At 48.4% G+C, this 27,936-nt stretch overlaps 2 protein-coding genes across 2 annotated transcripts in view; one reads left to right on the top strand and one right to left on the bottom strand.

Moving 5' to 3' along the window:
* The window catches only part of CLIP4 (CAP-Gly domain containing linker protein family member 4), a 58,456-nt gene extending 43,289 nt beyond the window's left edge, over positions 1 to 15,167 (top strand). The window contains exons 14-16 of the mRNA XM_075535686.1: positions 2,315 to 2,379; positions 8,433 to 8,505; positions 12,684 to 15,167. Of these exons, the coding sequence (XP_075391801.1) occupies positions 2,315 to 2,379; positions 8,433 to 8,505; positions 12,684 to 12,999 (454 nt within the window). The 3' untranslated portion in view covers positions 13,000 to 15,167. The remainder of the gene's footprint in view (positions 1 to 2,314; positions 2,380 to 8,432; positions 8,506 to 12,683) is intronic.
* Positions 15,168 to 26,651: 11,484 nt separating this feature from the next.
* The window catches only part of ALK (ALK receptor tyrosine kinase), an 897,834-nt gene continuing 896,549 nt past the window's right edge, over positions 26,652 to 27,936 (bottom strand). Inside the window, exon 29 of the mRNA XM_075536070.1 lies at positions 26,652 to 27,407. Within this exon, the coding sequence (XP_075392185.1) occupies positions 26,652 to 27,407 (756 nt within the window). The remainder of the gene's footprint in view (positions 27,408 to 27,936) is intronic.

Raw genomic sequence — 27,936 nt, forward strand, 5'->3', positions numbered from 1 at the left:
TGCGTGATGGTGCACATGCCAGTGTGCACAGTCCCCGGGGGGGGGGGCGGATATCTGGCATCCAAATATGCCCACTTCCCCACCACCCTGGAATTGTGAAAAAAGGCCCAGTGAGTCTCTCTAGGACCTTGATCTTATAAATCACTGGTGTGTGTGTGTGGGGGGGCGGAATCCATGTCGAGTCAGCAGTCAGCTTCTATTAGGGTCTCCCATGTCAGCCTATCTTCATTAGTGTCCCACCGTCTCTTAGAGGGTGAGTTGTCTCCCACTGTGGGGCGGGGCTCCCCTCTTCCTGTTGGCCTGCCCTGAGAACACCCGTCAGCACCCGGGAGGCACTGCCCATAGCGTTCCGATAGCCTGCTGTCCAGTCCAGTGCCCTGTATGCCGTAATGGCCCTGGCCTTTCTCTAAGGCGGTGGAGACTCGTCCGTTCTCCGTGGCTCCTTGTTCTTTCTTGCTGCTTGTGGAGCACGCTGTTAGCTGTTTATTCTTTAGCTTCTCTCCTATTTGATCTTCTTTAAGGTGGTTCATCTAAAGCAGTGGTTCTCAACCTTCCCAATGCCGCGACCCTTTCATACAGTTCCTCATGTGGTAGTGACAGCCCCCCAACCATAACATTTTTGTTGCTACTTCATCACTGTCATTTTGTTACACTTATGTTTTCTGATGGTCTTAGGCGACCCCTGCAAAAGGGTCGTTTGACCCCCAAAGGGGTCGCGACCCACAGGTTGAGAACTGCTGATCTAAAAGCACCCCTTCTTCTCCCTTACAAGAGACAGGGCTCTGTCTCTAAGTGAACTGCTCTCCCCATCCAGCTGTCTTCCTGTCATCTTCTGATTGGCTCATTCATCATCAAATACTATGAAGTATCTTTTCGCACTTTGTGCTGTGCTAGGCATTCTAGAAGCAAATGAAGCAGACTGTCTCTGGTTTGGGTGAGCCTCCCATCGAACCCAGCATTGGAGCTCTTTAAAGGCGCCACCCCTGTAAGAGGGAGGCGTGTGGAACCCGGACAGGCTGAGTGAAGTAGCCACCAGCCACGAGCTCACCTTGCTGCTCAGTCCCTCCTCGTTGGGTCTGAAGCTGGCCTTTTGTCCTGGTGGTTTTTCTTGACCGGTTTCAAATTGTGCCCCCTGCCTCTGTCTGGGTGGCCATTTAATCCCAACTACCTCCTTCCCCCCATTGTGCACCTGCCTCAATTTAGCACCTTGCCCCTGTTTCTGTACAAGTGTCGATCGTACCTCTAATGTAGTCTTAAGTAGAGGACGCGACAGAAACTCCCGGAGCAGATCCGAGGCACCCCGACCTCTGTGGCATCACCAGTGTGTCCTGCCCAGGTCGTCTTCAGTAAGGTAGTCTTCATCTCCTCACCTTATCACCAGTGCTCATCATTAATGAGCGGACCAGTTTTGCAGTCATGTTCCCGTCCACTCTCTCTTACCACCTAATTCTCTCTGCCCTGTTCGCCCAGCCATCGTCTTTGCCTCCACCAGCCACATAGCACGTAAAAGAATTCACATGGATTTCAGGGTGAGCCCGCACATACCACAAAGATGTCAGGAGTCCGTGCTGGCGAGAAGGCATGCTGGAGGGAGTGACTGACAAACGAAGGCCTCACGGGTTGAGATTCCTTAACAGGAGAAGGGAAACACTTAACCGGTGAGGCTGTCGGGATGAGCCTCACCAAAAAAATAGAGAGAGAGAGAGAGAGAGAGAGAGAGAGAGAGAGAGAGAGAGAGAGAGAGAGAGAGAGAGAGAGAGAGAGAAAGGATTTGAAGTACCAGAAAATAAAGAGAAGCCACTGGGGAAAGTGGGTCCATGATTGCTTTGAGTCAAGTAAGTCAAGATGTTGACCCAGGTTGATCAGTTTCATCAGAATAACCTACCTGTGTAGATGCACTTCTGCCCAGGGTCATTTCCCCATTCTCTCTACGAGTCAGGGTATTTTCACAATGAAAAGCAAACGTTTGGTAGGGATATCACCAAATAAACGTATTCTTTAAAGTTTCATCTGCTTAGAGAAAATTCCAAAGCGCTAACCCTGGGCCCCTCTTTTAAGCAAGCTCACTTTACATGGACCTTTTTTTTTCACTATTCATGGTCCCTGGAGGACAAAGGCCACCCCACATTAGGAGGAAGCGCACCCCCTGCTCGCTCGTGGTGCATAGGTGCTCCATGCTCAATAGAGGTTTGGTGAATGAATAAGAAACAGATAGCGACCAAGCGGGGTGAGGACCCCAGCTGAGAGCCAGTCTTCAGTCTTAAGATCAGCTGTGTCTGTTGAGATGTGCATCATGTGTCTGTTCTGTTCATAGACTAACAGATTCCCTGGATACTCTGTCGGAGATTTCATCGAATAAGCAGAATCAGTCTTATCCTGGTAAGATGAGCATTTTGTGTTCCTGATAATTATTGCTTTTGCTTTTGTTTATTTATAAGCATTTATTGTAAAACAGCTATGCATGTGACAACTGTACGAACTGTCTATTCGTATACGGCACCCAATCATAAAGTCACCATCTGTCGCCCACTCCCGAGCCAGCAGGGCTGATTCCTGCCCTGTGGAAGCACCGAGTTGGCTCTCCCGCTCTCATCTTCCTCGGTTTTCTTCACTTACCCCAGCCTCCCATGACGACAGGCTCGCATTTTCAGCCACGCACTCTGCTTTTCCTGACAACCCTCCCGCCCTATGGACAACGGGGCTTCAAAAAGTTCACGGGAAATTTCCAGTATCCTCCAATTCCCTTTTCCCCACAAAGGTTTGAAGCCCCCTTCTAGACGTACGCACAATTAACACATGCTTAGTTTTGCTTAGTTCTGTTTGTTCTCCTTGCTGTTTTTCAGCACTGCATCCAAACATGTTATCCACTCATTTGGTAGCGGACCGGCATAAGGGCTGTGCCTTACTTTTAATGATGAGCACTGTGCCAGACCTGTCCACGGACACAGGCGCAAATGTTTCTCTCAGGTTCCCAGGGACCTTCCCCGGAGGGTGCCCGCCCCTCTGCCCTGTGCCCACCCAGCAGCTGTGGGCAAGAGTCTATTGCTCTTCCCCTCACCGTCGCTGGCACTGCTATGTTGAGCAGCTTCGTCCAGCCGGGCTGGTGGGTGCAGCTGTGCGTCTCGGAGAGTGGGCACCGTCTATTGTCCACACTGCAAATGAGGGTGAGCCTGTTTTCATGATTGTGGGCCAGACAGGTCCCCTCTTCTTACCGAGCGCCTGTTCAGATGCCCTGCCCATTTTCTGCGGAGAAGTTTGTCCGTATCTTGTCCATGCGGAAGCACCCCGAGACAGCGGGGGTCCAAGCAGCTTTTAAAACGAGCGGGCAGTAACTTGCCTTTACAAGCCTTGGTGCAAAACTACAGCGAACGCGCCATTCTAAGAAGTGCTAGATGTCGGCATCAGCAACATCAGCACACCCACCGCGTTGTTCAGCCGTCTCCGCTGTCCATTAAGGTTTTCGTCACCTCGCAGAGAACCTGAGTGCCCCTTGGGCAATACGTCACCACTCCCTTCTCCCCGAGAGTCCCTGTTAGTCACGAATGTGCTTCTGTTTCTATGCGTTTGTCATTCCGGTACGTCATGGCGGTAGGGCCATAGGATTTTGGCCTTACTCGGGACAGTGGTTTTACACTGAGTAGCACTTGAGGACATTGGTTTTCCCTGTGGCCGAGTCACGTTCTGTTGTGTGGACGTGGAAGGAGCCCCGGTGGAGCAGTCGGGTAAACACTAAGGTCCTCACTAGAAGGTCGGCACGTGGAACCTGCCAGCTACTCCGCTGGAGCAAGAAGAGCCCGTCTGTGTCTGCGACTCCATACGTTCTTAATTTTTAAAATCAGCATTAGCAGTCCAATCCCTTACAAGTTGTGTTTTTGTTTTATAAAATCTTTTCCTCCCAGAGAGATGTCATACACATTCTTTTGTTATTGCCTTCTCAAAGCTGTATGGTCTGCTTCTCAGACGTCAGTTGCCGATCGCTTGCTGTTGGACTTCGTGTAGGCTAAGGATGATCCCGTCTTTCTTCCCATGTGGACAGCCATCTGTCCGAGGGCCGACCTTGTCTCTGGAGCTGCATCTCACTGGCACGGATGACGTACGTCACGGCCACGTGGCTGGCCCCTCTCTTCTGTTCAAGTGGTCTCTTCTTGGATCCCTGGACCTCCCTTAATCAGTATGGATTTCTAGCCACACACCGGGCCTTGTTGTGATTCTTAGGGTTGTCTTAGCTCCAGGTGGTTTTTGTTCTTCCATCTACATTTGGAAGTGGCTTGTTAAGTTCCACAAAAACCCTTTTGGGATCTTTGTTGCAACTGCAGTGAGTTTTCAGACGAACTTGAGGAAGATTGATCTCCACATTGTTCCTTCCCGAAGACGCACCCTGCCTGTTTCTGCAGGTGTTCTGTAATAGCCTTCAGTGAAGGCTTACAGGACTTTTTTCCAGAAACACTTTGCCTGTTTATTTCTAGATTTATTCGTGAGTACTTTATGGCTTTAGTGATATTATACGTGGGATCATTTAAAAATTACTGTTACTGTTGTGTTGTAATGAACCTTTAAATATTAATTTTTAAAAATTCAACAAGATTCTTAGACTTTCTTATCCCCATACTTTCATGTGCAAACCGTGGCAGGTTATTTTGTGGTGGTCACGTTCTGCCCTGGCCCCGTGTGTTGTGTGTGTGTCACGGTGTCAAAAGCTTGCAAAAGGGCGTTCCTTTTGTTCATTTGTGGGCCGTGTTTGTGTGCTGCCATCGAACATGATGACGCTTTCGTTAGTCTGATATCCTTTATTAACTCTTTGCTAAGACTTAAAAAAAAAGTCATGAATCGATTTGGAGGGAATTCTTTTGTTTCTGCATCTAAAGAGATGTTCTTATGGTTTTCTGCTTTAACTACTTTAATATAGTAAATTACATTATTTGATTTTCTATATTAAATTAACCTCGGACTATTCAGACAAACCTAATTTGCTTGTGATGTCTATATCTCTATCTCTCGCTATATTTATTTAATTTAAATGATGGCTAGATTTCATTTTCTGATATTTCTAATGACGATTTCAAAATCTGTAATCGATAGTAAAAAGGACCTGTAGGTTTTTCCCTTTGTCTTGTTTCATGTCAAGTTTGTGATATTTGTTGTGCCAGCAAACTGATTCTGACCCACTGGGACCTGAAGGACAGGGTTTCCTAGGCTGAAATGTTCGTGTAAACAGGTCGCCACCTCTCTTCTCTTAGAGAAATGGGTGGGTTTGAACTACCAGCGTGTCGGCGGTCAAGCACTTCACCATTGTGCCACCAGGGCTCCGTCAGCTCCCGCTAACCTTGCAGGATGGGCTGGGAGACAGTCTCTCCTTCCTCCCTTCCCCCTCTGTGTGTTGAAAGAACATGCCTCTTCTCTAATGGTTAGGTGTAATTCTTGAAATATATTTTAGAACCAGTCTATGAATTATGGTATCTGTTAACTTTTTGATTTGCTGCTCTGTCAGTTACTCCAGAGAGAAACAGAATGCTCACAGTTTTTAGTGTTTCTTTTGAGATCTTGGAAACATTTGCTTTGTATACTTTCAGCTACATTTTTAGATGCACGTACGTTTAGAATTACATACCTCCTTGTGGGTTGCTTAGTGACTCTCTTTTCATATAATAATCCTTGTTTACCTGACACCAGCTCTCTTGGTTCACCATGTTGACCCAATACATTTTTTCTATCCCTTGACTTCTAACCTTTCTGTGTCCTTGTTTTCTTTAAATATTTTCTAAGTAAAACGCACAGTTCTGCCCTTGCCCTGTGCGGTCCTTATGGGGTGGAATCGACTCAGTGCATTTTTTGGTTTGCTGTTGTCTTTAATATGGTCCGGCAGTGTGCCTTTTAACATGAGCATGTCACCATTTGCCTTTCTCCTAATTGCTGACATATTCAGATTTATTTGTACTATCTGGTTTGGTTTCTGTGTACTCAAAAACGTTTCTCTACTTAATGCATGTGGGATTTTTTCCTTTTCCTTTTCTGACGTTGTTCTGGCTGTAGTCTTCCTCCTCCGCATCGCCTGTAGTGGTTGATGAGCAGTCAGTTCTCGGTCTCTGCTAATTCAGTCTGTTGAAGTTGGTTTGTCTCTTCCTTTGGGCTGCTTTCTAAGCTCTGTTTCTTTTGAGCTGTAGTTCCGTTGTGCTACATCTAGGCAGAGTGTTCTTTTACTTGTCCATTTTTGGAAATCATAGGTCTTCTTGGAATTGGTCCCCGTGATCAATTCCATAAAATTCATATCAGATATTTCTTCTCCATCAGCCTTATGAATCTCTGATTACTGTACGTTGGTTTGTTTCCCACTGTGCTTCTCAAGCTGCTTCCATATTTTTCAGTCTTGCCTTTTCAGACCCCATTTTCAGCTGTGTGTATTCTGCTGCTTGATCCAACCACACACGTGCCTATGTTTTACCTTTACAGTGTGAATTAGGCGAAGGTTGATCGGACAGTTCATCAGTTTTGCATTTGCTAATTCATACGCGTTCTGTTTCCATTCAGTTCACCGCTGCAGCCCTCCCCGTGCACTGTCAGCCCCTCCCACTTCCCCGTCCCTGCTTCCATTCCTCTGCGTTTCCTAACCCACCGGCCTTTGTCCTTGGGGAAATGGGCGCACTTTGATCCTAAGTGGTCGATTATTCCCATACTGTTGCAGTACCGAGGTGAGTTTCAGTCACGCATCTGAAGCGAGTGTCCTGTGTGTACCACCATGCGTCGGGTCTCTTCTATGATTTTTGAGTCTGGCTCCACACAGTGTTCTCCCATCTTGGCTATGTGGGCACAATGGAGTTATGCTACAGTTAAGGTCGTGCATCCCGATGCATGGTTCACGGGTCCATTGGATTAGTTATTTTCACATCTCTTTCCGTGTCCATCGCTCGTCTGTCTTCTAGATGCGGAGAGACTAGGAATGGCCGCTCACAAGCTTTTAAGACCCCGTCGCTGCTCATCCAAGTAGGAGGTAGAACATGGTCTTTTGAACTACGTGGTAGAGCGGACGTTGGTGACCCTGAGCCTATGCTCTTGATCCCCTGGGCCTGTACCTCACCCCCTCAAGATGTTTGGTGAGGTCTAAGAAGCTTTCACGAGCTAGCCCATCGCATCCATGGACATTTTTACAGCAAGGACAAACATGTGTACAGACGTCCTGTGTCAAATCTGTACAGATGTATCCAGGGGTCTACTTACACTCGCCCACAACCGCCGCAGCATTGAGTGGATAGCAGGATTGGCCTCCGTTGCTGTTAGCTGCTCTTGTAGACTTGCCCGGATCTTCCCCCGCCTCCATCAGTTTTTGCAGCCCCGCTCTTATTGTACACTGCTTTCTTCTTCATCCAGATGAACACCGGCTACTCCCCTGCCCGTGACTTCCCCTCTCCCCTTTCCCTTCCCACCCTTGAAGGTCATCAAAGAAAGTTTCTTTTATTTATTTATTTTATTTTTTTAGAAAGTTTCTTTTAATGTGAAAATCTTTTCTTGACTTTTTATAGTCAAGAATTTGCCCTTTTATGATCGTCTAATTCTATCCAGCGTGAGATCATCCGGCACCATCTAGGCCAGGGGTCCTCAAACTTTTTAAACAGGGGCCAGTTCACTGTCCCTCAGACCCGTTAGAGGGCTGGACTATAGTTTTAAAAAACTATGAGCAAATTCCTATGCACACTGGACATATCTTATTTTGAAGTTTAAAAAAACGGGCAAAAACACCCGGCAGGCTTGATCAATGTCCTCGGCGGGCCGCATGTGGCCCGCGGCCGTAGTTTGAGGGCACCCGATCTAGGCTATGAGTTGCTTCGCAGACTCATCAGTATGTAGTGAAAGCCGCATCGTACCCCACTATGTGTGTGTACCAGTGTTTAGTGGTCTGTTCTTCCACCAGTGGGCGTTTGGATTGTTTTCATAATTCTGGGATGAGCACAGACAGGCACATTTGTTTCCATAATCTCTGGTTCCTCTGGAATCTACACAAAGTAGAGGGATTGCTGAGTCATGGGGTACTTATGGGGTACTTTACACATGGCTGCACCAGTTACTGGTCCACCAGCGGTGTGTGGAAGGTTCCCCGCCTCTGTGCAAGCTCGCCACCATCTGCTATTTTTTAGTCTTCTGAACTGTGCTATTAATGCTGGGGGTAGGTGATAGTTCATGTTTAAAGTTTTGCATCTCAAATTTGCATTTCCTAATTGGCTGATAGTTACACACGGGCTGTGATCAGCGAGCTCACTCTTCAAGAGAAAAAGGCAGTTTGATTTGTTTTAGTTTAGAGGGCTCATGACTGCAAGTATTTTCTCATATATTTGGTACATTAGAATATCTCCACGGGGAAAAATAACAAAAGATAGCATATAGGAAAGATTACAAACTTACGATTTCTTTTGTCTCTTTCTAACATTAACTTCCATGTATAGGTTTTCGGAGAAGTTTCAGCACAACTTCTGCTTCTTCCCAAAAAGAGATTAACAGAAGACATGCTTTTGCCAAGTGAGTATTAAGAAGCTTTAGAAAAAAAAAACCAACAACAAAAGACACCTTTCAAGATGAACGTGACAGTTGACTCTGTGATGGAAGAGAAGAGGGATTTTGTATCTTTTACATTGCCTGGTAGATTGCTGACATTAGGCGAAGAGGTGTGATTGCGTGTGTGAGAAGAATGCTTCCTCCCTCCCTCCTTTGCAAGCTCAATTAAAAATGCCACAAGTGACTCCTTCTAGTAGAAGGCACCTGTTTTCTTCCCGGACACGTGAGTGCTAGTAATAAAAGTGGGAGGGTTTGCATTTTGTGTTCCTGAGTAGGTAGTCGGGCTTGGAGCTCTTCCTTGAAATCATTGGGGACCTGATTGGATGCTGGCAGCAGGGCCAGTGAGGACCTGTGGTCGCCTGTGCTGCCCGGTGGGCTTTCACTCACAGCGGCCCCAGGAGCAAGCGAGTGAAACACTGCCTCGCCTGCCCCAGCCCCACACCCTTGACTAGAGCTCAGGGTTGCAGCCGCAAGGCCAGTCCAGCTTGCTGAGGGTCTTCTTTCTCTGTGACCTTCTACTTCACCATGCCCGGTGCCCCTTTTCAGGGGCTGCTCCTTCTGGATAAGCTATATCAAGCCCATGCACCCGAGGAACCTGCTGGCTATACTTCTTTCACCCCGACTTTGTTTATTCTCCTGGAAGTCAGCGGTACTATCAGTAGCCCGTGTCCCACCTGCACCGCAGTCCAAAGGCAGCCCTTCTCCTTTAAGTCTCCCACATTTATTGCAACATGAGCACACCGAGGGGATTGAAAATACCACGGCTGAAGACGGCAGTCGAGGGCAGCTGCTCCCTGGTTGTGGATTGGAGCAATGCTTTGATATCACCCCCTCTCAGTATGATTTTTAAAAGATTCCCCCACGCAGTCTTCCAGAGCCAGGGTGGCTCAAGTGCACCCCTTTCCCCGCCCTCCCCTCCTCCTCCTGCCCTCACCGTACTTTCAGGATAGATGGTCCCTGCTCATCTCCCCAGTGAGCCCTCAAATGCCCTCTGCAGACAGGAGGGCTTGGCAACCGCAGGGACTGCACACTGCCTCCTGGGTCCCCCTGCCACATCCCCCACCCACGGTCCCCACCCCTTCCCTCCACAGCTTCCTCAGAGGCCAAGACACGTACTGTTAGTGCACAACATAGTTTTTTTTAATGATTATCATCCATTCTAAATGTTGATAAGACAATTGATAAGCGAGGAGATTGGTGTACACTGCTCAAGAATTTTTTTTTCTTTTTAATTTGTAATTGGAGAGAATGGCTCTTCCTTTCATGTGGCTCTTGATTTTTCCCAGACTTGCCTTACGATTCCCATTGCTTTTCTGAAACTTTTGGAAAGCTTGTAACTTTTCAAGGACCGCGAGGCTCCTTTGGGCTCAGTGGGCCACGTTCTTTTTCAAAAGTGTTAAGGATGCTCTGAGGAGAGAGGGCCAGCTGAGAGGGGAGACCCACATCCTTGCTGACCAGAGAAGCCCCGGTCACCACAAGAAATTAGCCCCTGAGCTCTGCAGCTTGCCGAGCAGCTGAGCAGCCAGCGGGAGAGCTTACACAGGAGCCTGGCATCCCCACATCTGCAGAGTCACTTGAGAACCCTAGCTTGTTCTAAGAGACCGGGTACTGTTTAAGGAGGCTTGGGCCGTCCCCCCCCCCCCGCCCTTGTCGCCTTCCTCGTGACCATCTCCAATTTGGAGATGGTCTCTCTTCTTGAGTAGCGGGAAGGAAGACTGTCATGGCAGTGACTGGGCTCCAGTTGACAAAGGGGTTTTAGGCAACTTTGAAGGCGTTCCTGAGCCAACCGGGATAAGGAGGGAAGGGGAGCCGGTTGTCTGAGCTCTTGGAGTTACACACGGGCGTGGGCAGGCACGGGGCCATCTGTTAGCACCACGACACAAGAGCAGCACGCCTACTTCTTCTTTTCTACAACAGTAAACCAAGCCTTGCTGCTACTCATGCACTTTACCATGTTTTAAACTAGAGATAAATATACATATGCTGCTTGATACCTTCCCCCCCCGAATGTTTTATGAGCTGAGTGTAGTCTCTTTTTTACATGTTTCCGTCAGTGTGGCTGCTGCAATGCTTTTAAGGACTGTGTTGTTGTTATAACTTAGTGACCATTGTGAAAAACCAGAGTCATAATTCATTCCAAAGGGCAGACTTTTAAGAGTATGGACCTCAGTTGGGCTCTTGGCATCTGTGTGTGCCTTTTTGACTTCTACACCCTCCCCCATCTGTGTGTGTGTGCACGCGCGCGTGTGTAAGAGAGAGAGATCACATAAGGACCCAGACTTATTTTCTTCTTCTTTTAAACAATTTATATGCTTAACTTTCAACTTCTTTGGAATTTACATTAGTATATACAAGCAGTTCAGGAATGTTCACAGTGCCCTTAACTGCATGTTCATTCCTAGCCTACCGATTTGAAGTTCTGGTTCTTGGTCACACGTGAAATAATCGGGTGCATTTTTGTAAGATTTCGTTGTCATTTCAAAGTGCGTTCTTGTGCCAGAGCCACCCGGTTTTGCTTCTTTGCGGCTTCGTTATGCTTTCTTATCATTTGTGACCCTTTCTGAACTACTGATGCCTGCATGGTCTGGAGTCGTGGGTCGGAAGCCCATGTTGACCTGTCCTCTCCTGCCTCTGACCTGCAGCAAACAAGCTTGGCTTCCGCAGAGCCTCAGGTTCCTCTTCTGTTAGAAGATGCTGGCCGCACCGGGCTCGCTGGTGGCGCTGAAACAGTGAATGTAAAGTGGTGGTGCACGCAGTCAGGATAGCGATGGTCATGATGTGATGTGAAATTTGGAGTGATTTTGCGAGATTGTGTCAACTCTTCCTTTGAGGGCAAATTTGGGAAGAATTGACTTGTGTGTGCTTCTATCCAGGAACCAAAGTGCTTTCATTTTTTCCTTTTTTATGTTCTTCAGTAATTATTATGTTCTTCATAATTCTTCTTATAGGTATTGCATATTTATTTTCTCAGTTGTAGTGTATTTGTGCCTTTGAAATGGTAAGTCATTTTTTCACTCTATGTTCTAACTAGAATTCTCTTGGTGACAGATGTGGTTGTGGACAAGTCTCCGAGCCACGGTTTTTTTCTTATCTATAACATTGAAGTGAACAATACCTGCTCTAACTTTTTTTTTTAATAAGATGATTTAGGAGCAATGAGACATTGTGTGTGATGGGGTTTCAGAATTTATAGAGAGTGACATAAAATGCAAGGTAAATAGAACCCAGGTTCTGTTCCAAATCAGCCCCGTGCAGTTTGGGTAATGGTTTTCCTGAGAGAAGGGTCCTCTCCAGGAGGACAGGTGAGCGAGGTGGGATGAGATGGGGGGCAGGGGGAGGGGGGAAGCTCCAGGTGGCATGGGTGATGTTTTTGAGATCACTATTCGCAGTGGTCTCCAGTCGCAGGGCAAGCAGATCTTGGGCAGCGTCTCATGGTGAGCGAGCGCCAAAGGCAGCCATGCCCCTTGGCAGTAGAGCCAGCTTGGGGACAGGACTGCCATCCAGGCCTTGGGTGAGGTCCTTTGGGGACGCAGATCGTTTCGGGTTATTGGCAAGTGCTCCGAGGCACATTGTCAGTGATGTTTTGTTGTAGAAAAGAGCAGGGGACTCCTGCTCGAGGCCCCTCTTGGAGCCATTCCGACTCACGAGGACCCCATGAGACAGCAGCACTTGCCTGGGGGGGGGCGGGGAGTTTCGGAGGGCGCAGTCTGCGTGGGGGGTCAGACTACCAGGTCTTTCTCTCGTGGAGCCCAGGTGGGTTCGAACTGTCAACGCTCTGGTTAGCAGCCGAGCGCACCACGCGAACCCTCTTTCGTCTCAGTGGTCGCGAGGGCAGTTCGTGCACCCTAAGAGGGACCGGAGTTCGTGTACAGACACTAGTGAGCAAACTGTTTCCAAACGGATGAACTGGCTACAATGTTGCTTTATTCGGCGGTCTCGGTCAAGGTGAAGCGGCGGGTGTAGTTGTCTAAGCCGTTATTTAATGACCGCGCGTGCTTATTCCGGAATCGCGAGGGAAACCTTGAAAACCCAGACCAGTATGGGCCCAACGGGGTCTCTGTTCTGAGTTGGAAGGACGCACTCGGAGTCTGGCAGTGGGCACAGCCTGTAAACTAAGCGTTTCCCTTCCTCTCCCTGCACAGATGCAAGCCTGCCCTGCGCCGTAGTTGGAGCAGCTCGGTGACCGCGGCGGAAGGGGCCGCGAAGCTGCAGGAGGGGGCTCAGGTCCTCCTCACCAGTTCTAATGAGATGGGGACCGTTAGGTACGTGGGCCCCACGGACTTTGCGTCAGGCATCTGGCTCGGACTGGAGCTGCGAAGTGCCAAGGGGAGAAACGATGGCGCGGTGGGTGACAAGCGCTACTTTACCTGTCGGCCGAACCACGGAGTCCTGGTTAGACCCAGCAGAGTCACCTACCGCGGAATTAATGGCTCAAAGCTCGTCGATGAGAATTGTTGAGATTGAATGAGCTCTCGCGTCCCAGACTAGGATCACAGTGTAGGTGTGGACGTCAGTGTAGGCACACGCGTGCGCATGGGGGCCAGAGCTAGTGCATGCCATCTATCTATGTGTATAGCTGTAAGTAAAATATAGAATATGAAACAGAGCCCAAGGCAATGGTTCATTTTATCTAGGCCTGATTTAAACGTTCAAAGTGAAGTTATCTTCATAAAAAGCGTTCTAACAATTTAGAGGGAGTCTTTAAAACAAACAAACGCACGAAAACCTAGAAGTCTGACTTCTCATCCTGATACCCATGTCAGGCCCGATTACAGATCATGAAACTGTACTTTTTAGTGGGGTGGGTGGGGTGGAACATGTCATTCGTCATCCACTAATGATGTACACCTTTGCTTAGTCGCTCTCATTTTTCCACCCACCATCGGCGTTTTCTTCGTGCCCACGGCTGTGGGGGCTTTCCCTAGCTGTCACGTGTGTTCTTCACATGCCCTTTCCCTGCTAAGTACTTGTAGAGATTTTTAATCCCTTCCCATGCTGTATTATGACGAAAGTACCAAAAGAGAATGGTAGCTGGAGGAGCAGAGGCCTTTCTGCATATTCCCCTGAAAGTGACTTGCCCTTGCAGGGGTGCCTCATCTGAAGATAAGTTAGATGTTCAGGCGCGGAGGAGGCCCCCAAGGGTCTCCAACTCAGCCCTCCTCCCCCCCCACCCCACCCCCACCCCCCGCCTGCCAGCTGAGGAAATGCAAGCCTAAAACAACTGTTTTCTTACTGGGGTCACTTAACTGGTTGGCTGGCAGAGCGGAGGCTAGAACTCGGGTCCCCTGCACTGCTCTGTGCTCTTCCCTGCGGACAACGCGTGTAACCTTGGATTTCTCTCCCATCGCTGCTTCACGGCCTCAGCTGGACGGCTACAAAATCCCACACGTTCTGCTTCTGGATTCAAGTTGTAATTGGAACTTTTTTTGCACACGAATGTTTAACTTTCTTATTGGACTTATCTGTAACACACACACACACACACACAAAGCACTTTTAAAACATGCACTTTCATCTTTGTGGAGATTTTTGCCATTATTTCCTTCTGGGATATTAAAAAACCATTAAAAATGTATTTAAGATAAGAGAGTAGAATAAGATGTGTTGAGAAGAATGTAATCATTCATGTAAGTGTGTATGGTTTCTCATTTTGTGTTGTTTCATTCATAAGATGGGGCTCGTGTTTGCTGTAGACGCTGTTTGTGCATTGCCGACGGTTGCAGAGTTCAGCCTGGTGTAACGCTGTCCCAGGTGGTTCTTTTCCTGCCTGTGCACACCTGAACAACTCTGGGCTTTATGGTGGAGTGATGTAATAATACAAGCACCGAGGTTGTGGCTGTGCCGGAAGCTTGTGCCCTCTGTGTGCACCAGACCTATCTTTTACTGTGCAGACTCTGTCCGTGTGTTACCACAGGAATGCTGCAATCATTTACTTTGGGAGATTAAAAGTATCCTTCAGCGTGGAGCTCTCTTTGTGCTTAGAAATAATATGTTGAACTATTTTGCAATATACTGTTTTAAATCTAAACCCTATTGCTTTGTTGCCTTTTAAAAAGTGTGGTATTTCAAAAACTATTGTTAGAGCTATTTTCCTAAAATCCATTTGCAGAATAAGGCCGCTTTATAATCAAAGTATATTTTTATTGATGGAAAAAATGACTGTACTGCGATTCAAAAGTAAACATATTTTATCACACAGATTATTGCTTGAAAACTTTTTCTACCCGAATCTGACATCTATTGACTACACCGACCCACAGCTGTCCACAGTTTTGACAGAAAGAAAACACCAATTTTATCTTGGAGCCCAGTGAAGTAATTGTTTCCTTCACACTTAGATAAAGGTGATTAAGTCCATACACAGTGTATGTTTACATGGAAAATACATACAAATTAGATGTTTGCATGTGCATCTCACTTATTAAAGGCCTTTCCGCGCTTACTTCCTGGGCATTAATAAGAAGGAAGGTGCTCGGGCTTTGGAAGGACTGCCACTGACCCGTCGGCCATCTCACCCTCTCTCCCGCCAGCTCGGGCCGCATGCGCACCGCACTTCCCTTGTTTGCCTCCCCTCCACAGCGTCTCCCGCAGGAGCGTATTCTGTACTCAACAAATAAAGTTATGTTTTTAGCCACATTTTTGCAAGTTTTGTCTGGAAGCATCGTTTGCAATGATGAAAGCCATTTCAAAGAAGAGTTTATTTCTGCAGTCCTCAAACCTCTCTGGAAGCTTCTCTTCTACAGCAGGGCTTTAGTGATTGATTTAGTGTAGATGGAACATTTTAGGGTTAGATGAAAAGCAGGTATAACTAACCACCTACATTCTACTAGAGCATGTATATATATATATGGATGGTTTGAGGGGGACGTGGTTATATCAAAGAGCTCAAACCTAGTCAGATGCAGATATTTGCTGCTCATGAATGAAAGCAGTTTAATGGGCACTCTCTTCCCAACAGGGCATCCCTCTCTGCTGTGTGGCTCTCCTCAGCACTCACCACCATTGGCTGTGCCAAACGTTCACTTACGGATTTCTCCCTCCCCCACTAGGTTGAAGGGTTGGGATGTTCACACATCCCTTTATATCTGTACAACACCGAGAATAATACTTGTCTGATTGCTTAAGGTACGGATGCTCTCTGGTGAGATACAAACTAGACCTTGAGACACTAGGCCCAACACATGGACATTGAAGTCGGGTGGCAGGGCTGGGGATTGGGGAAGGAAGGCCATGATAGGGCCACTTAAGACAGCTGCCTAAGTGGTTCACCTGGGCTTGGTTCTGGAGTTCTGTTTTCATAGGATGACAACTTAGAGAACATGTCCATAAAATGACAGCAGCCCTGGTGGTATAGTGGCTAAAGTGCTCAGCTGCTAATTCAGAAGGTGGTTGGTTCAGACCCACCAGTCCCTCCACTGGAGGAAGGTCTGATAGTCTTCTTCCGTAAAGACTGCAGCCTTGGAAACTAGGCGGGGATAGCTCTCCTCTGTACTAGAGGGTCCCAGAGGGGTTGGACCACCACTCCTGTATGCTGGCTTGTGCTTTTGGGGGGATGCTGGAAGCTGTGGCATTGATATTCCAAATACCAGCAGGGACCCTATGGTGACCAGGCTTCAGTAGAGCTTTCAGACCATGACAGAAGAGACAGCCAACTTCTGCAAGATAGCCATGGAAAACGTTGTGAATCTCAGTGGGATCACTGTCTGTAGATGAGGTTGGAAGGCACTCAGCTTGGCCGGGGGAAGAGCCGTATCCTCAAATTAGAGTTAACCTGAATGGTATAAGTGGAACAAAGCTCTTGAGACTTTCAGTTGTTGACTCAGAATGAGAAGAAACAGCTGCGAACACCTATTGATTATTGGATCCTAGAAGGGGTGATGTATGAGTCTGGGAAAATGGAAGATTGTAAATATGAGCTAGAAGCACACAGAGCTTGTTGGGGCTTGGTGAGTTCAGATGGACGTGTACTGGCCGGTGGGAGCCAGACCACCATGGTCTACTGTGCTGGAAAGGACTGGAGTCACACTGCACTCACTGTGAAAAAGGGCATTCTAAGTTCTGTCTCGAAGTACAACACAGCCAGTGGTAGGATAATATCTGCTCACCTTCAAGGAAGATAAGGGAATGTGACTATGGAAATGTACCCACTACACACTAGTTCCAAAGATGAGCAAATTGGAGAGTTTACCAATTTCTGCATCCTGAAATTAAATAGGTAGTCAAGGTGCATTGATCATTTTTGATGATGATTGAAATGTGAAAATTGGAAAGGAAGGATCAGTAGTTTAAAAAGCATGGTCGTGGTGAATAGAAACGACTCTGGAGATCACATGAGAGGATTTTCCAGGACCAACTTACTCATTACCAGTATTGTTTTCGACAACGGAACTGACAGTGATGCTTATGGAACTGGCCAGACTGAATACACAGGAAACAAATTGACTTCATCTGTAAAGAAGAGAGGATGGAGAAGCTCAACATTACCCGTCAGAATAAGGCCAGGGGTCAACCATAGAACAGACCATCAGTTGCTCATATCCAAGTTCAAGTTAAAACAGGAGAATTGAAAGACCACCAGAGTCCAAATACAATGCTGGAGTACATTCCACACCTGGATTAGAGATCATCTCAAGAGTAGAGCTGACACATCGAATACTAATACTTAAAGACCAGACTAGTTGTGGGATGACATCACAATCACGCCACATGTTGAAGGAGAAAGGTCAAGACAGGACGGAACCAAAGACAAACATGTATGCATCAGGACCACCTCGACAGTCCCTAACAACCACATCAAAGCCGAGGGAAGAATGCTGACGTTAACATGTCACAGGGCAGCTTGAGATATTTTCAAAGCATCATAATGTAACATGCAAAGACCTGGAACTAGCCAGCCAAGAAGGAAGAAGACACTATTTCTCATGCTGAAAGAACTGAAGTAAAATCTCGTCTTGAGTTGAAATATTGATTCAGGAATCTACAGGTAAAATACTGAACAATGCAGGAAGAGGAAGAAAAAGGACAGAGGCATGTGCAGAACCACTGTGCCATAAGGCATCAGTGGTGGTCCATGAGTTGAGGGAACATGTGATCAAGAACCAGTGGTCTTGAAGGAGGAAGTACAAGCTGCGTTGAAGGCACAGGTGGATAACAAAGCTCCAAGAATGGAGAGAAACCAATAGAAATGGATGCGGCAACGGAGGTGCTCGGTTATCGATGCCAAGAGATGTGGAGGACAGCTCCTTGGTTAACTGACTGGAGAAGATGCACATTCAAAGAGAAGCAATCTAACAGAATGGAAATAGCGAACCATGTCGTTAATATCTTACGCGAGTGAGAAATTTAAGTTAGATTAAGAAGAGGATGTGAAATGAGGGCTATCATAGCTGAGGGCAGGTGGATCCTGGCTGAGGCAGAAAATACCAGAAAGATGTCTGAGTTTCACTGACTTTGTGGTGGACTTTACTCTGTGGACCATAAAAAACGATGGACAACGCTAAAAAGGGGGAGGGTTGTAGAACATGGTACTCTTGGAGAACCTCTACACGGGGCCAAGAGGCAGCGGGTTGAACATAAAAAACAAGGAGGAAAATAAGAAAAAAGCAGGAGCTAGGAGCGTTTTAAAATCAGGAGAGGGTGTATCGGGATTGTATGTTTGCATCATGTTTAATTCATCTGTGTCCCCAGCAAGTACTCCAAGAAGTTGGAGCATCTGAAGAAGAGCTGCAGGGTGCAGACGACCAGCAGCCCCCAGACAAGCCAGAAGAGTAATTTCAACGCAGGGAAATGGAAGTCCCCTCAGCTGGACCAGCAAGCACCATCAGAACAGCCAGACAAAAGCAGGGAGTTGCCAAGGCTCTCCTTTTGCTCGGCTCCACCATTCCCACCTGTGGAAGCAGCATCCGGGAACGAAAGGGTACATGGCCCTGAGCAACCTGGCTGCCCAAGACATCTTTAAAAGCCTGGTAGAATAAGGTGGCAATTTTGAGAACAAAGGTGCGCCTGACCCAAGCCATGGCAGTTAGAACCGCTTTCCATGCATGTGGGGTTTGCACAATGGAAAAGGAAGGTGGGAGCAGAACTGGTGTCTTTAAATTAGGGCGTTGGTGAGGGGTATTCAGTGTGCCAGGGACTGCCGGAAGGACACACAAGTCAGTGTAGGAAGAAATACAACCAGAATGCTCCTTAGGAGCGAGGATGGCAAGACTGCAGATGTTGAATGTGTTATCAGACTAGAGAAGGGCATCATGATTGGCAAAGTAAAAGGGCGGCAAACATTTTTTAAGAAAGGGACGCCTTCAGCCAGATGCTTTGACATAGTGCCTGAAGCAATGGCTTCAAACATGGGCACGATAGGATGCCGCGGGCCTAGGTAGTTTTTGTTCTGTTGTGCAGAGCGTCCCTATATGATGTGGTGGCCCCCAGCAACAAGCACACCCATCAAAATCTACTCCAGGGCAAGGGATTTGGCCTTAGTTTGGATAATATGCATGGTCTAATGGCACTAGAACAAACTCCCTAGCCTTGGCCTCCTACGTTAAGCATTTTTAGATCTGATTTATAGGAATTCGTTTGTTTGAGGCTACCTATTTGGGAACATGATAATTGGCCAATAGTCAGACATCGAATGTTAAGAATCATCCTCTCAGAGCTAGTAGTTTGAACTACTTCCTATGCAGCTGTGATCCGAATGATTGACTCAGAGACATAGCAATGGGCGTTACCACACTGCAAGCCAATAGAAGAATTTATTTTTGAGGGTTTATTTTCATGCCCTTTGCTGCACGAGGCTTTATATATAATACAAATACAGTCATTAATAACAAAACCCACACAATACATATTTTTCATAATTGTTTAATAATATGCCTTGGGACATAGGCCCTTGTTTATAAGCAATGTTACAGAACCTACGGATAGATGCAACAGAGGTTCCGTGTGTATAGGCAGCAGAAGTTAAATAGACAATAAGATTTTTATTAAAAGCAAATTATACTTATGGGATACCTGTGCACAGGCAAAAAGAATTGTCTTCTACCGAAACTTTTGCCTAATGCTCCTTTTTACAGAAGGGGGAAGGAGGTAAAAAGGAAATCTTTGTAGAGGAACTAGAGCAGATGGTATGTATTATTGACAATATATTGTCCTGTTATGTTTGGCAGGAATAAGATGTTTTCTGTTTACAGCCTCTCCCTTGGGAAGCAAGTCGTCAAGGGGTGGGGACACCTTTCCCTCCTCTCTTGACAGCGAATAGAATTCCCATGAATTTAAAGCAGAGCAGATATAAGTTACACCTGCTCATCATTCATTCTCCTTCTCCGGGAGAGAAGTAGGGTGGTTGGGGAAATGGAGGGTGCTGAGGAGGAAGGAGTTAGTGAGTTCTGAGTGACGGACTGGAAGGATATTTTTAGATGTTTAAATGGAAGCTTAAAATAAAACCCAATTCCAGGGATCACTGATGTCATTTTAAAATGCTCCTCCATCTAGTTTAAGTTCAGGTCTAAGATCATACCAACTCACAGGCATAAATGTATTGCTAGTGGAGACATCTAGATATTTACACATTTACACAGGTACACACCCTCCAATAGGCTTCTTGGTCAGGAGGAATTTGGTCTCAGCATTGTACAATGTAGTTGGATGGTTTTTTTGTTTTTGTTTTTGAATGGGCAAAATGAAATGAAAACAGCTTAAGACATCTACTTACACGGTACGGAAGTTTAGGCATTTCTAAGTATAAGTTTCAATGTTCACAGACCATCTGTGTTCTGCCGGACCCGAGTCAGTCTGTCAAAGAGGTGGGAGTGTTTTAGACGAGCTCTTGAAGGGGTTCTTTCCGGGGCTGCGTGAAGTAGACGCAACCTTCTTAAAAGCTGAGCTAATGATTATTTTCCACATAACAAATCAAATGAGACTGACATGGAAATGAATCATGTCGGAATTATACGCACAGCTCTGGTGCGACCTGTGACTCAGCTTGCAACTCAGTCGACGGTGTGAATGATATCGGCTGGCCCTGACAGCTCTTGCTAGAAAGGATAGATATTACTGTCTAGGATCTTTGGGAAGGATTCCTAAAATGGATTTAAAAATGAATCTTAATAGTTTAAAAATGCTTCATGATGGCCAGGGGAAAGTAGGCTTTGCATGATACCTAATAGGGAGATAATAGGAAGAGCAGAGGAGAACGTGAAAGCATTCGGTCCCCTATGTTGAACCTCCCAATAAAAAGTTGCTGGTATGAAGCCCAGCAGGTTCCAGTAGAGTTAAAGATGCTGCCATTTTCCCCAATGCTCTTGCCTCCTTGAAGGAAACAGAGTGCAGGGAATGAAGAGACAGTGGAGGTTCTGCAGCCTCCCTTCACACCCATGGCTTGTGACCAAGGGAAAGCGATACAGAGCTTGGTTGGAGCCTCTCACCTTATTGAAACCTCACCTGCTGAGTACTGGGACGCCAGCGAGGACGAGGAACTCCTGTGCTTAAAAGGATTTGATTTCTTCCGAGACATGTCAACTACTGCATCAGTACTTTAAAAAATACTACTTTGAGGAGAATGGAAAATAATGTAAATTATCCCCCCAACTCCACCCGCCCCAACTGAAAAAGGTAGGTGATTTTCCAGCAATCTCCCCGACATTATCTTTTGGTGCAGTGTTGGAACTAGTTCTTTTTAAGTATTTTGGCGTTTGAGCTCCTCTAAGGCTGGTCTCCATTCACAAACCCGTGAAATGGCTTCCGCACAAACTTGGAAGAGCCTGGCCCACCCTGGGAAAATTGAGGAAGAGGCCTCCTGCTTCTGCTGACGACTACTTCCCAGTGACACCAGGACACACTTGTTGAGAGACCCCTGGCTCCACAGACACTTCCTAGTCACCAACACCTGGCTGATGGTGGGCTCTGCTACCTTCTGTTGGGGATGCAAACTGAGAGGCGCAGATTGAGAGCCGATCCAAAGAAAGTCCATGTGGTCTAATAGCAAATACGAGGGATGGGGAAGGGTGGCTTGCAAACACCGTCTTTCATGAGTTTACTTGGTAACTGAGCCGTCACTGGAAGAAAGGACCTGACAGGTGGTGAAGGGACACTGAAGGGAGTGAAGGTCCTTAAATGGACATGACTCCCAGACCTGTCTGCCTGCCAGCCTTCCTGGGAACCACCCCTCATCAACCCCATGACTGTTCATGATCTTAGGATTGGTGAAGGGGGTCTTTGAATAGAACAGAGAACCGACATAAAACTTTCTGGTTTAATCCTTTATAATGACTAAATATAATTTGGCTCGCTGGAGCTATGGGCTATCATTAATTGGCTTTGTCTCTGAATGAATTACAAGTCATGTCCGAGGAGAAAATTACATGCAACACACACACACACACACACACACACACACACGTCCTTTTGATTATAGACCAGGATTTCAGATTTACCTTTCACAGAGGTAAACCCTTGAATAATCCTGGACTTAAGAGTTGCCAGGGGCCTTTAAGACCAAATCCCTCCCTTTTTAAATGGGCAAATTAGTTGGCTGAGTCACATGGGTAGATCATTGCAGTCTGTCTGCTACCTAGATCTCTCAGCTCCTGCTCAGTCACCTTGCTGCTTCCCAAGGAGCTGATGGGTGAGTGGTGACCTAACCTAACATATTCGAATCCTCTGAAATCTTACCGGTCTGGTAGTCAGCGATGCTGACCAGTACCCTCTCTCAAAATGTAAATACTCAAGGGAGCGTTCACCTGGTAGTTCCCAAGGCTAACTGCGAGTTCATGTAGCAAAGACGACCTTTCAACGAACACCAGCTCTGACTGAGCTTTGTGGTGGTGGAGGAATAAATCATTTGAAGAATTACTTCAAAGGACGTGGGAGGCCTTAGTCATTTGAAGGGTTGTGTAGATGGCTTGAAGGTGTGTCAAGAGGAGGAATGGAAGAACTGGGTACGGGCAGGCACTACAAACACGTTGGTAGCTGTGGTGTTTCTGAGATGAGCCTGGGGGAACCATCTTCATGTGTGAAGGGCAACAGCCTTCTATTACATTACATTACTGAACACTGGAAAGGAGAAACCTGGAGCTTTGATTTTGTGGTTCCTGTGGGTATAGTTCCCTTCTAATTGTTAGTGGAATTGAGAGCCCAACTGCTAGCTGACAGGCTGCTGACTGGAAACCCACCCCAAGGTGTCACTTGGAGGAGAGATCTAGTATATTCTGGTGGTGAGTGCAAGGTCCCACCTCAAAGCTCCCTGGAGCCATTCTCTGCACAGTCACCCAGCGGGTCACCAGGAGTTGAAACGGACTTGACAGTAACTGATGACCACCTGAGTGGCTTATTCTTACTAAAAAAATGTTTTAGAATTGTTATGCTAGAGCTAAAATTCCTTGTGCATGAAAAATGTATTACAAATTAAGCTCCCAGTATACCAAATGAAAACAGAATTTTAATAGAAGCTTTAACTGCTCTCAACAATTCTCTCTGATTTGGGGACATCCTGTCGAGTTGATGAGGCCACTGGCTTTGGGTGTGCGCTCACCCAACAGTGCGGGGACCCATCGGCTGCAATGGAATGAGCGCACATTTTGAGTTCCATTGGAAAAACCACTAGTTAAAGGCAAACGGACAATTCCCTCGACACCATCCCCTGCATCTTGTCAGGGGCAGCTTGTGCATTTGTCTGTCCTCTGAGAGGGTCTGTCAGAACTGCCCCACCCTGGAGACTCCCTTAGTGCTCTTCCCGGGAGTTCGGCGGTAAAGTCGCCCCTCATGGTACAGAACCAAGAGCATCCACAGTTCCGTAATCCCGCAGAGCGATGGAGTTCACCAGGTTGTGTGTGGAAACGCCAAGTATGGAAAGCGTTGTTCAGCTCGATGAAATCTTTCCATTTCTGCCATGTTTACCTTTATACCTGAGCACCCAGTTCTCGGTGTGGTGGGGTCTGGGCACTATTGTTTTGAGCTGGTCTTTTCCAGTGTCCTCTGACTGCTGTTGAAAAAAAGCCTGGCACAGATGGAAGAAGGAGGAGGCTGGGCAGGAGTGGGTGCCAGGATTCTGCAGCCAGATGGACCCATTCTGACTGTGTGTGCTCCTTGCACCGAGCCATTTGAGAAGTTAAAGAGGGTTGAGACGGAAGCCTTGTGCGTGCACACACGCTCTAATGTGTCTCGGGGAATGAGACGTAGCGAGTATTCTATTTCGTTTACGGAGATAGGAGGTACAGACGGATCAGATACTTCCAGCAAAACCAGGATGAGGAACCCTAACTGGTGAGAAAGAATGTGTGCTTCGAAAAACTAAGTGGACCATACTCTTCAATTAAAAACAATTCTGAATAAAGTTACATCTATTCTTCCTAGTGAGACTTGCTGTGTTTTTGAGGTGCTATTGGATTTTGACAAAATGGTTTCCTCACAAACGACCAATTTTCCAAAACAATGGTTTGCGAATTCTTGGTGGACCTCTTTATAGACATGGAGTATAAATAATTCTAATAGCTTATGACTCCATTAACAGTTCCTGCAAACTTTAATTGTGCCTGTTCACATTTGAGGGGGCTGTCTTTACAGAGTATAAATAATTATAATAGCCTATGACTTAATTAACCTCGTTCCCACCAACTTCGATCGTGCCTGTTCACATTTTATGTGGAACCTTCTCTCTCAAATATCGAGCGCCCCTGGCACTCACATGAGCTGCAGTAGTGGCTGGCTAGAGCCAGCAGGAGTGGCCAACGCCCCCACAGTGAGCACACTGGCTCCCCAGGGTTACACCGAGTTAAATGAAACATCTGTGGTCCTCGTATCTCGGTGTGGAGTTATTTATTTACTGGTCCAAGTACATAGGCTTCTAAGACGTGACTACCATCTACATGAAAATCGATACCAGTAAAGATGATTCGAATAAATAAAAAATCAATCTCGGGCAATAAGGCACAACCTGAAAACGCAATGGGCTGCTAATTATTCAGCTTAGGGATGCGATTCCCCCCCCCCCCTAATTCATAACAGTAAAGATGCGGCGATTTCACCAGGTAGTGCTCTGTTTAATTGGCTACCGCGGCTACACATGTGAAACAACCATTGTTTCTCAGGTGCCGATCGTTTTTCTGTCCTCATCCTGCAGTATGATTCTTGAACCCCTTCAGGTGGCTTGTGAATTATAATAATGTTTACAGGAGTAGACTATTTGCTTGTCTGCCCCCAAGTGATCCCCAGTGATTTAGAGAAGGGCTCGTCTTGGTTGCTTCGTGCACATCGATGAAGATCTTTTTGGCAGGTAAACAGATAAGGAAAAGTGGTCTCCAGGGCTTCACTGCTTCTCCGAATGGCCAGGCCTGCCAGGATGGTAGCACACGAGGCTGGGCAGGGCATGAGGAGAAACTGGTGCGGTGTTGGCTTGGGCACAGCGGCTCTTTCAGTCAGCTTGCTGCTGTAGGTTTGGGTGGTACATTGACGCGGTCACAGACAAAACAGGGATCAAGTCCTCTTGCTCGGGAATTCCATAGTGTCCATAAGTAATTAAAAAAGAGAGAAAAAGGTTCACTACCAAGGTGATGCTTTGGCACAGCTGTTAGCAAGGAAGAAAGTGGGTCCAAGGATGGAAGGAAGGCAGAAAACCAAAGGGGGGAAAAAAGGAAAATAATAGATTCTAAAAAGTAAAGCAGTGTGGCTGTAAGTTCATAAGGTTAAATCAGGCCTCCCCACCCCCCACCCCTGTTTTAATGGAAATTAATCTCATCTATGAAAACCAAGTTTCAAGTTCCCATTGTAAAGAGTCCATGCCAACCTCAACACATCAAGTGTTTCTGAATTCTTTGATTCCTCGCCCCAGAGGGAAAAGGCTTGGCTAGACATCGGCATTGAATGGATGCTGTGTATAGTTCAGGACATGTGTGTTGTCTTGTGACCTAGGATCCCATGACCGGCAGGGCGTGTGCCCGCGAAGAGGACAAGACACCGCATTCGCACCTCTCCTTAGGATCACTCACCTCCCCCCCAAATCAGACCCGGGTCATAGTGACCTATGTAGGGGTCCCCAGGCTGTACACCAGTACAGGAGCAGCCCTGCGCAGCAGCTGGTGGGTTTGGACCACCGATGGAGCAGTTGGCGACCCAACGCTTATTTGACACCACCACCAGCGTCTTCGGGGCTCCCCTTACACCAGGGGCCTCAGCTGCTGCAGCAAAGAGAAACACCAGTCCGGTAGGTTCACGGCGGAAAGGGTCAGACATTTTTTTGGCTTAAAACATTAACACACAGGGGCCCACGAGCGACTTATGTCTTGATGCCTGGGCTCTCGCTGCTGCTTGGAAGTTTTGTGTTTTAACGACTAGACTTGATTTGCCTTGCTGGAAACGTTAGGGATAAACAAGCAATCCCTGCTTTGTGGAGTCTGAAATCCAGTAGGCCACCTCACACTCAGACCTGCACTTTCTGTAGGACGGTTTTCTTAAGGCATGAGGTATAGTCATGGGACGCTGACCCCTCCGGTGTGGTGTCGGGGGTGTCCTGCTGGGAGCGGTCGGGGCTGGGCCACCTGGAGACGGATGCAGGACACCGGCCTCACCCACCGCCATCCATCCGGAGAACCAGCCCAGTGGAACGGGAGTTTCCAGAACCTCGGCCGACGAAAGGTCTTTCCCCGTGCGGATTCACCACTACTAACCCCTTTACGTCGGTCCCCGATCCGCTCCCTGTCCCCTACACGGTCCGTCACGCCCACACACACGGGGGAAGGTGGGGGAGACATCCAAGGGGGCAGCTGGGGAACGCAGAAGCAGCGACTTCAGACTACAGGACAGCGGGGCCGGCACACACGCGGGAGAGAGAAGCCTACGAGGAGGGTCACAACAACCATGCAGGGGACCCGTCGCAACCGCACCCCGGCCTCGGGCGGCTCTCGGGGAGGAGCGTGTCTGCCTGCGGACGAGTGGGACGAGGCCGGGCTCCACGCCGTCCTCAGCCACGGCTGCTGCGGGTGGATTTTCAATGTGGCACTTGGACACGCGTTGGCACAGAATGGAACATGACGTCTGGTCTCTGGCGGGCGGGGGGCGGGCGCCCTCCGTGCTTGGGCGCGCGCGGCTCCCAAGGACGGGACGTTGGTCCGCGGGCAGTGCGCTCAGGGCGCGGGCGGCGGCGGCGGGGGGGCGGGGCCCTGGCCTTTCAGAAGCGCGTCCTCGTACGTGCTCGTGCCCGCGCTCGTGCCCGCGCTCGCGCCCGCCGCGGCCTCCAGCGGCAGGCCCTGCTGCTGGTAGCCGTAGTGGACGTTGCCGCACGGGAAGTGGCGCAGGCGGAACAGGGGCACCTCCGGGACGCTGGCGGGCAGCGACGAGGGCTCCAGCAGCAGCGCGGCGCCCGCCAGCCGCCCGCCCGCCTCGCGCGCCGCCGCCGCCGCCGCCGCCTCGCGCGCCGCCAGCCCGGGCCCGCGCTCGGGCGCCCCCTGCGGGCCGGCGGCCTTGGGGGGCGGCTGCTGGGCGAACCACGAGCCGTAGGTCGGGTTCCACAGGCTGGTCGGTTTGTTCCTCGAGCCCTGCGCGTGGTGCGCCTCCGACGGGGGGTTGGACTGAGCGAAGGCCATGTTGACGTGGCCCCCGTCCCCCGGCGGCCCGCGGGGGGCTCGGCCGGCGACCGCGGCGGCGGCGGCGGGTTTCCTGCCCGCGCGGCCCGAGGAGGAGGAGGAGGAGACGGAGGAGGCGGCGGCGGGCAGGGCAGGGGGGCCCGGCAGCTGGGGCTCCCCGTCCCGCTTCGCTGGTGGCGGCGACACCAAGAGAGGAGGGATTCCCTCGGGGTCTTTGGGCCTCATGGGCACTTTCTCTTCCTCTTCCACCAGTGGGCCATATTCTATGGGCAGCGCCGTATTGATCACATCTGGATCCTGCCGGTAGGAAGAAGGACATCGGTTACGACTTAGACGATCCCGGGAGGAAGACTGGATGGTTTTGGAGAATATACTCATTCGTGGGCACCGACCTCCGACCTCACTGCGTGGCACTGTGCCATCGGATTTCCAAGGTTGGCGACATAAAAAATCCCAAACCCGAACCACCTTCTGAGCTGAAAGTACTTGCGAGGAAGGAATGCTGTCACTACAAAACGGCTTTACTTTGAAAATAGAGACTTGTGGGGTCACACCTCAGGTCAAGGCATTGTGTGAAGCAGCGGCCTACTGTGGGCCTGCTCTACAAGCATTCCCCAGAATGTGCCACTGCCCCAGGAGAGTCCAGAGGGGGCAGGGGATGCAGCTCAGAGAAGCAGACCCAGCGTGGGTGAGCCCCTGAGGGGCTGATCCATGACACCTTGGGCGCCTCGCTGAGGTCAGCAGGTCTGAATCCACCAGCTGCCCTGAGGGAGAAAAACGGAGGGGCTTCCCACTCCCATAAAGAGTTACTGTCTCAGAAACACAG

The sequence above is a fragment of the Tenrec ecaudatus genome, chromosome 17, assembly GCF_050624435.1.
Source record: "Tenrec ecaudatus isolate mTenEca1 chromosome 17, mTenEca1.hap1, whole genome shotgun sequence".
Taxonomy (NCBI): domain Eukaryota; kingdom Metazoa; phylum Chordata; class Mammalia; order Afrosoricida; family Tenrecidae; genus Tenrec; species Tenrec ecaudatus.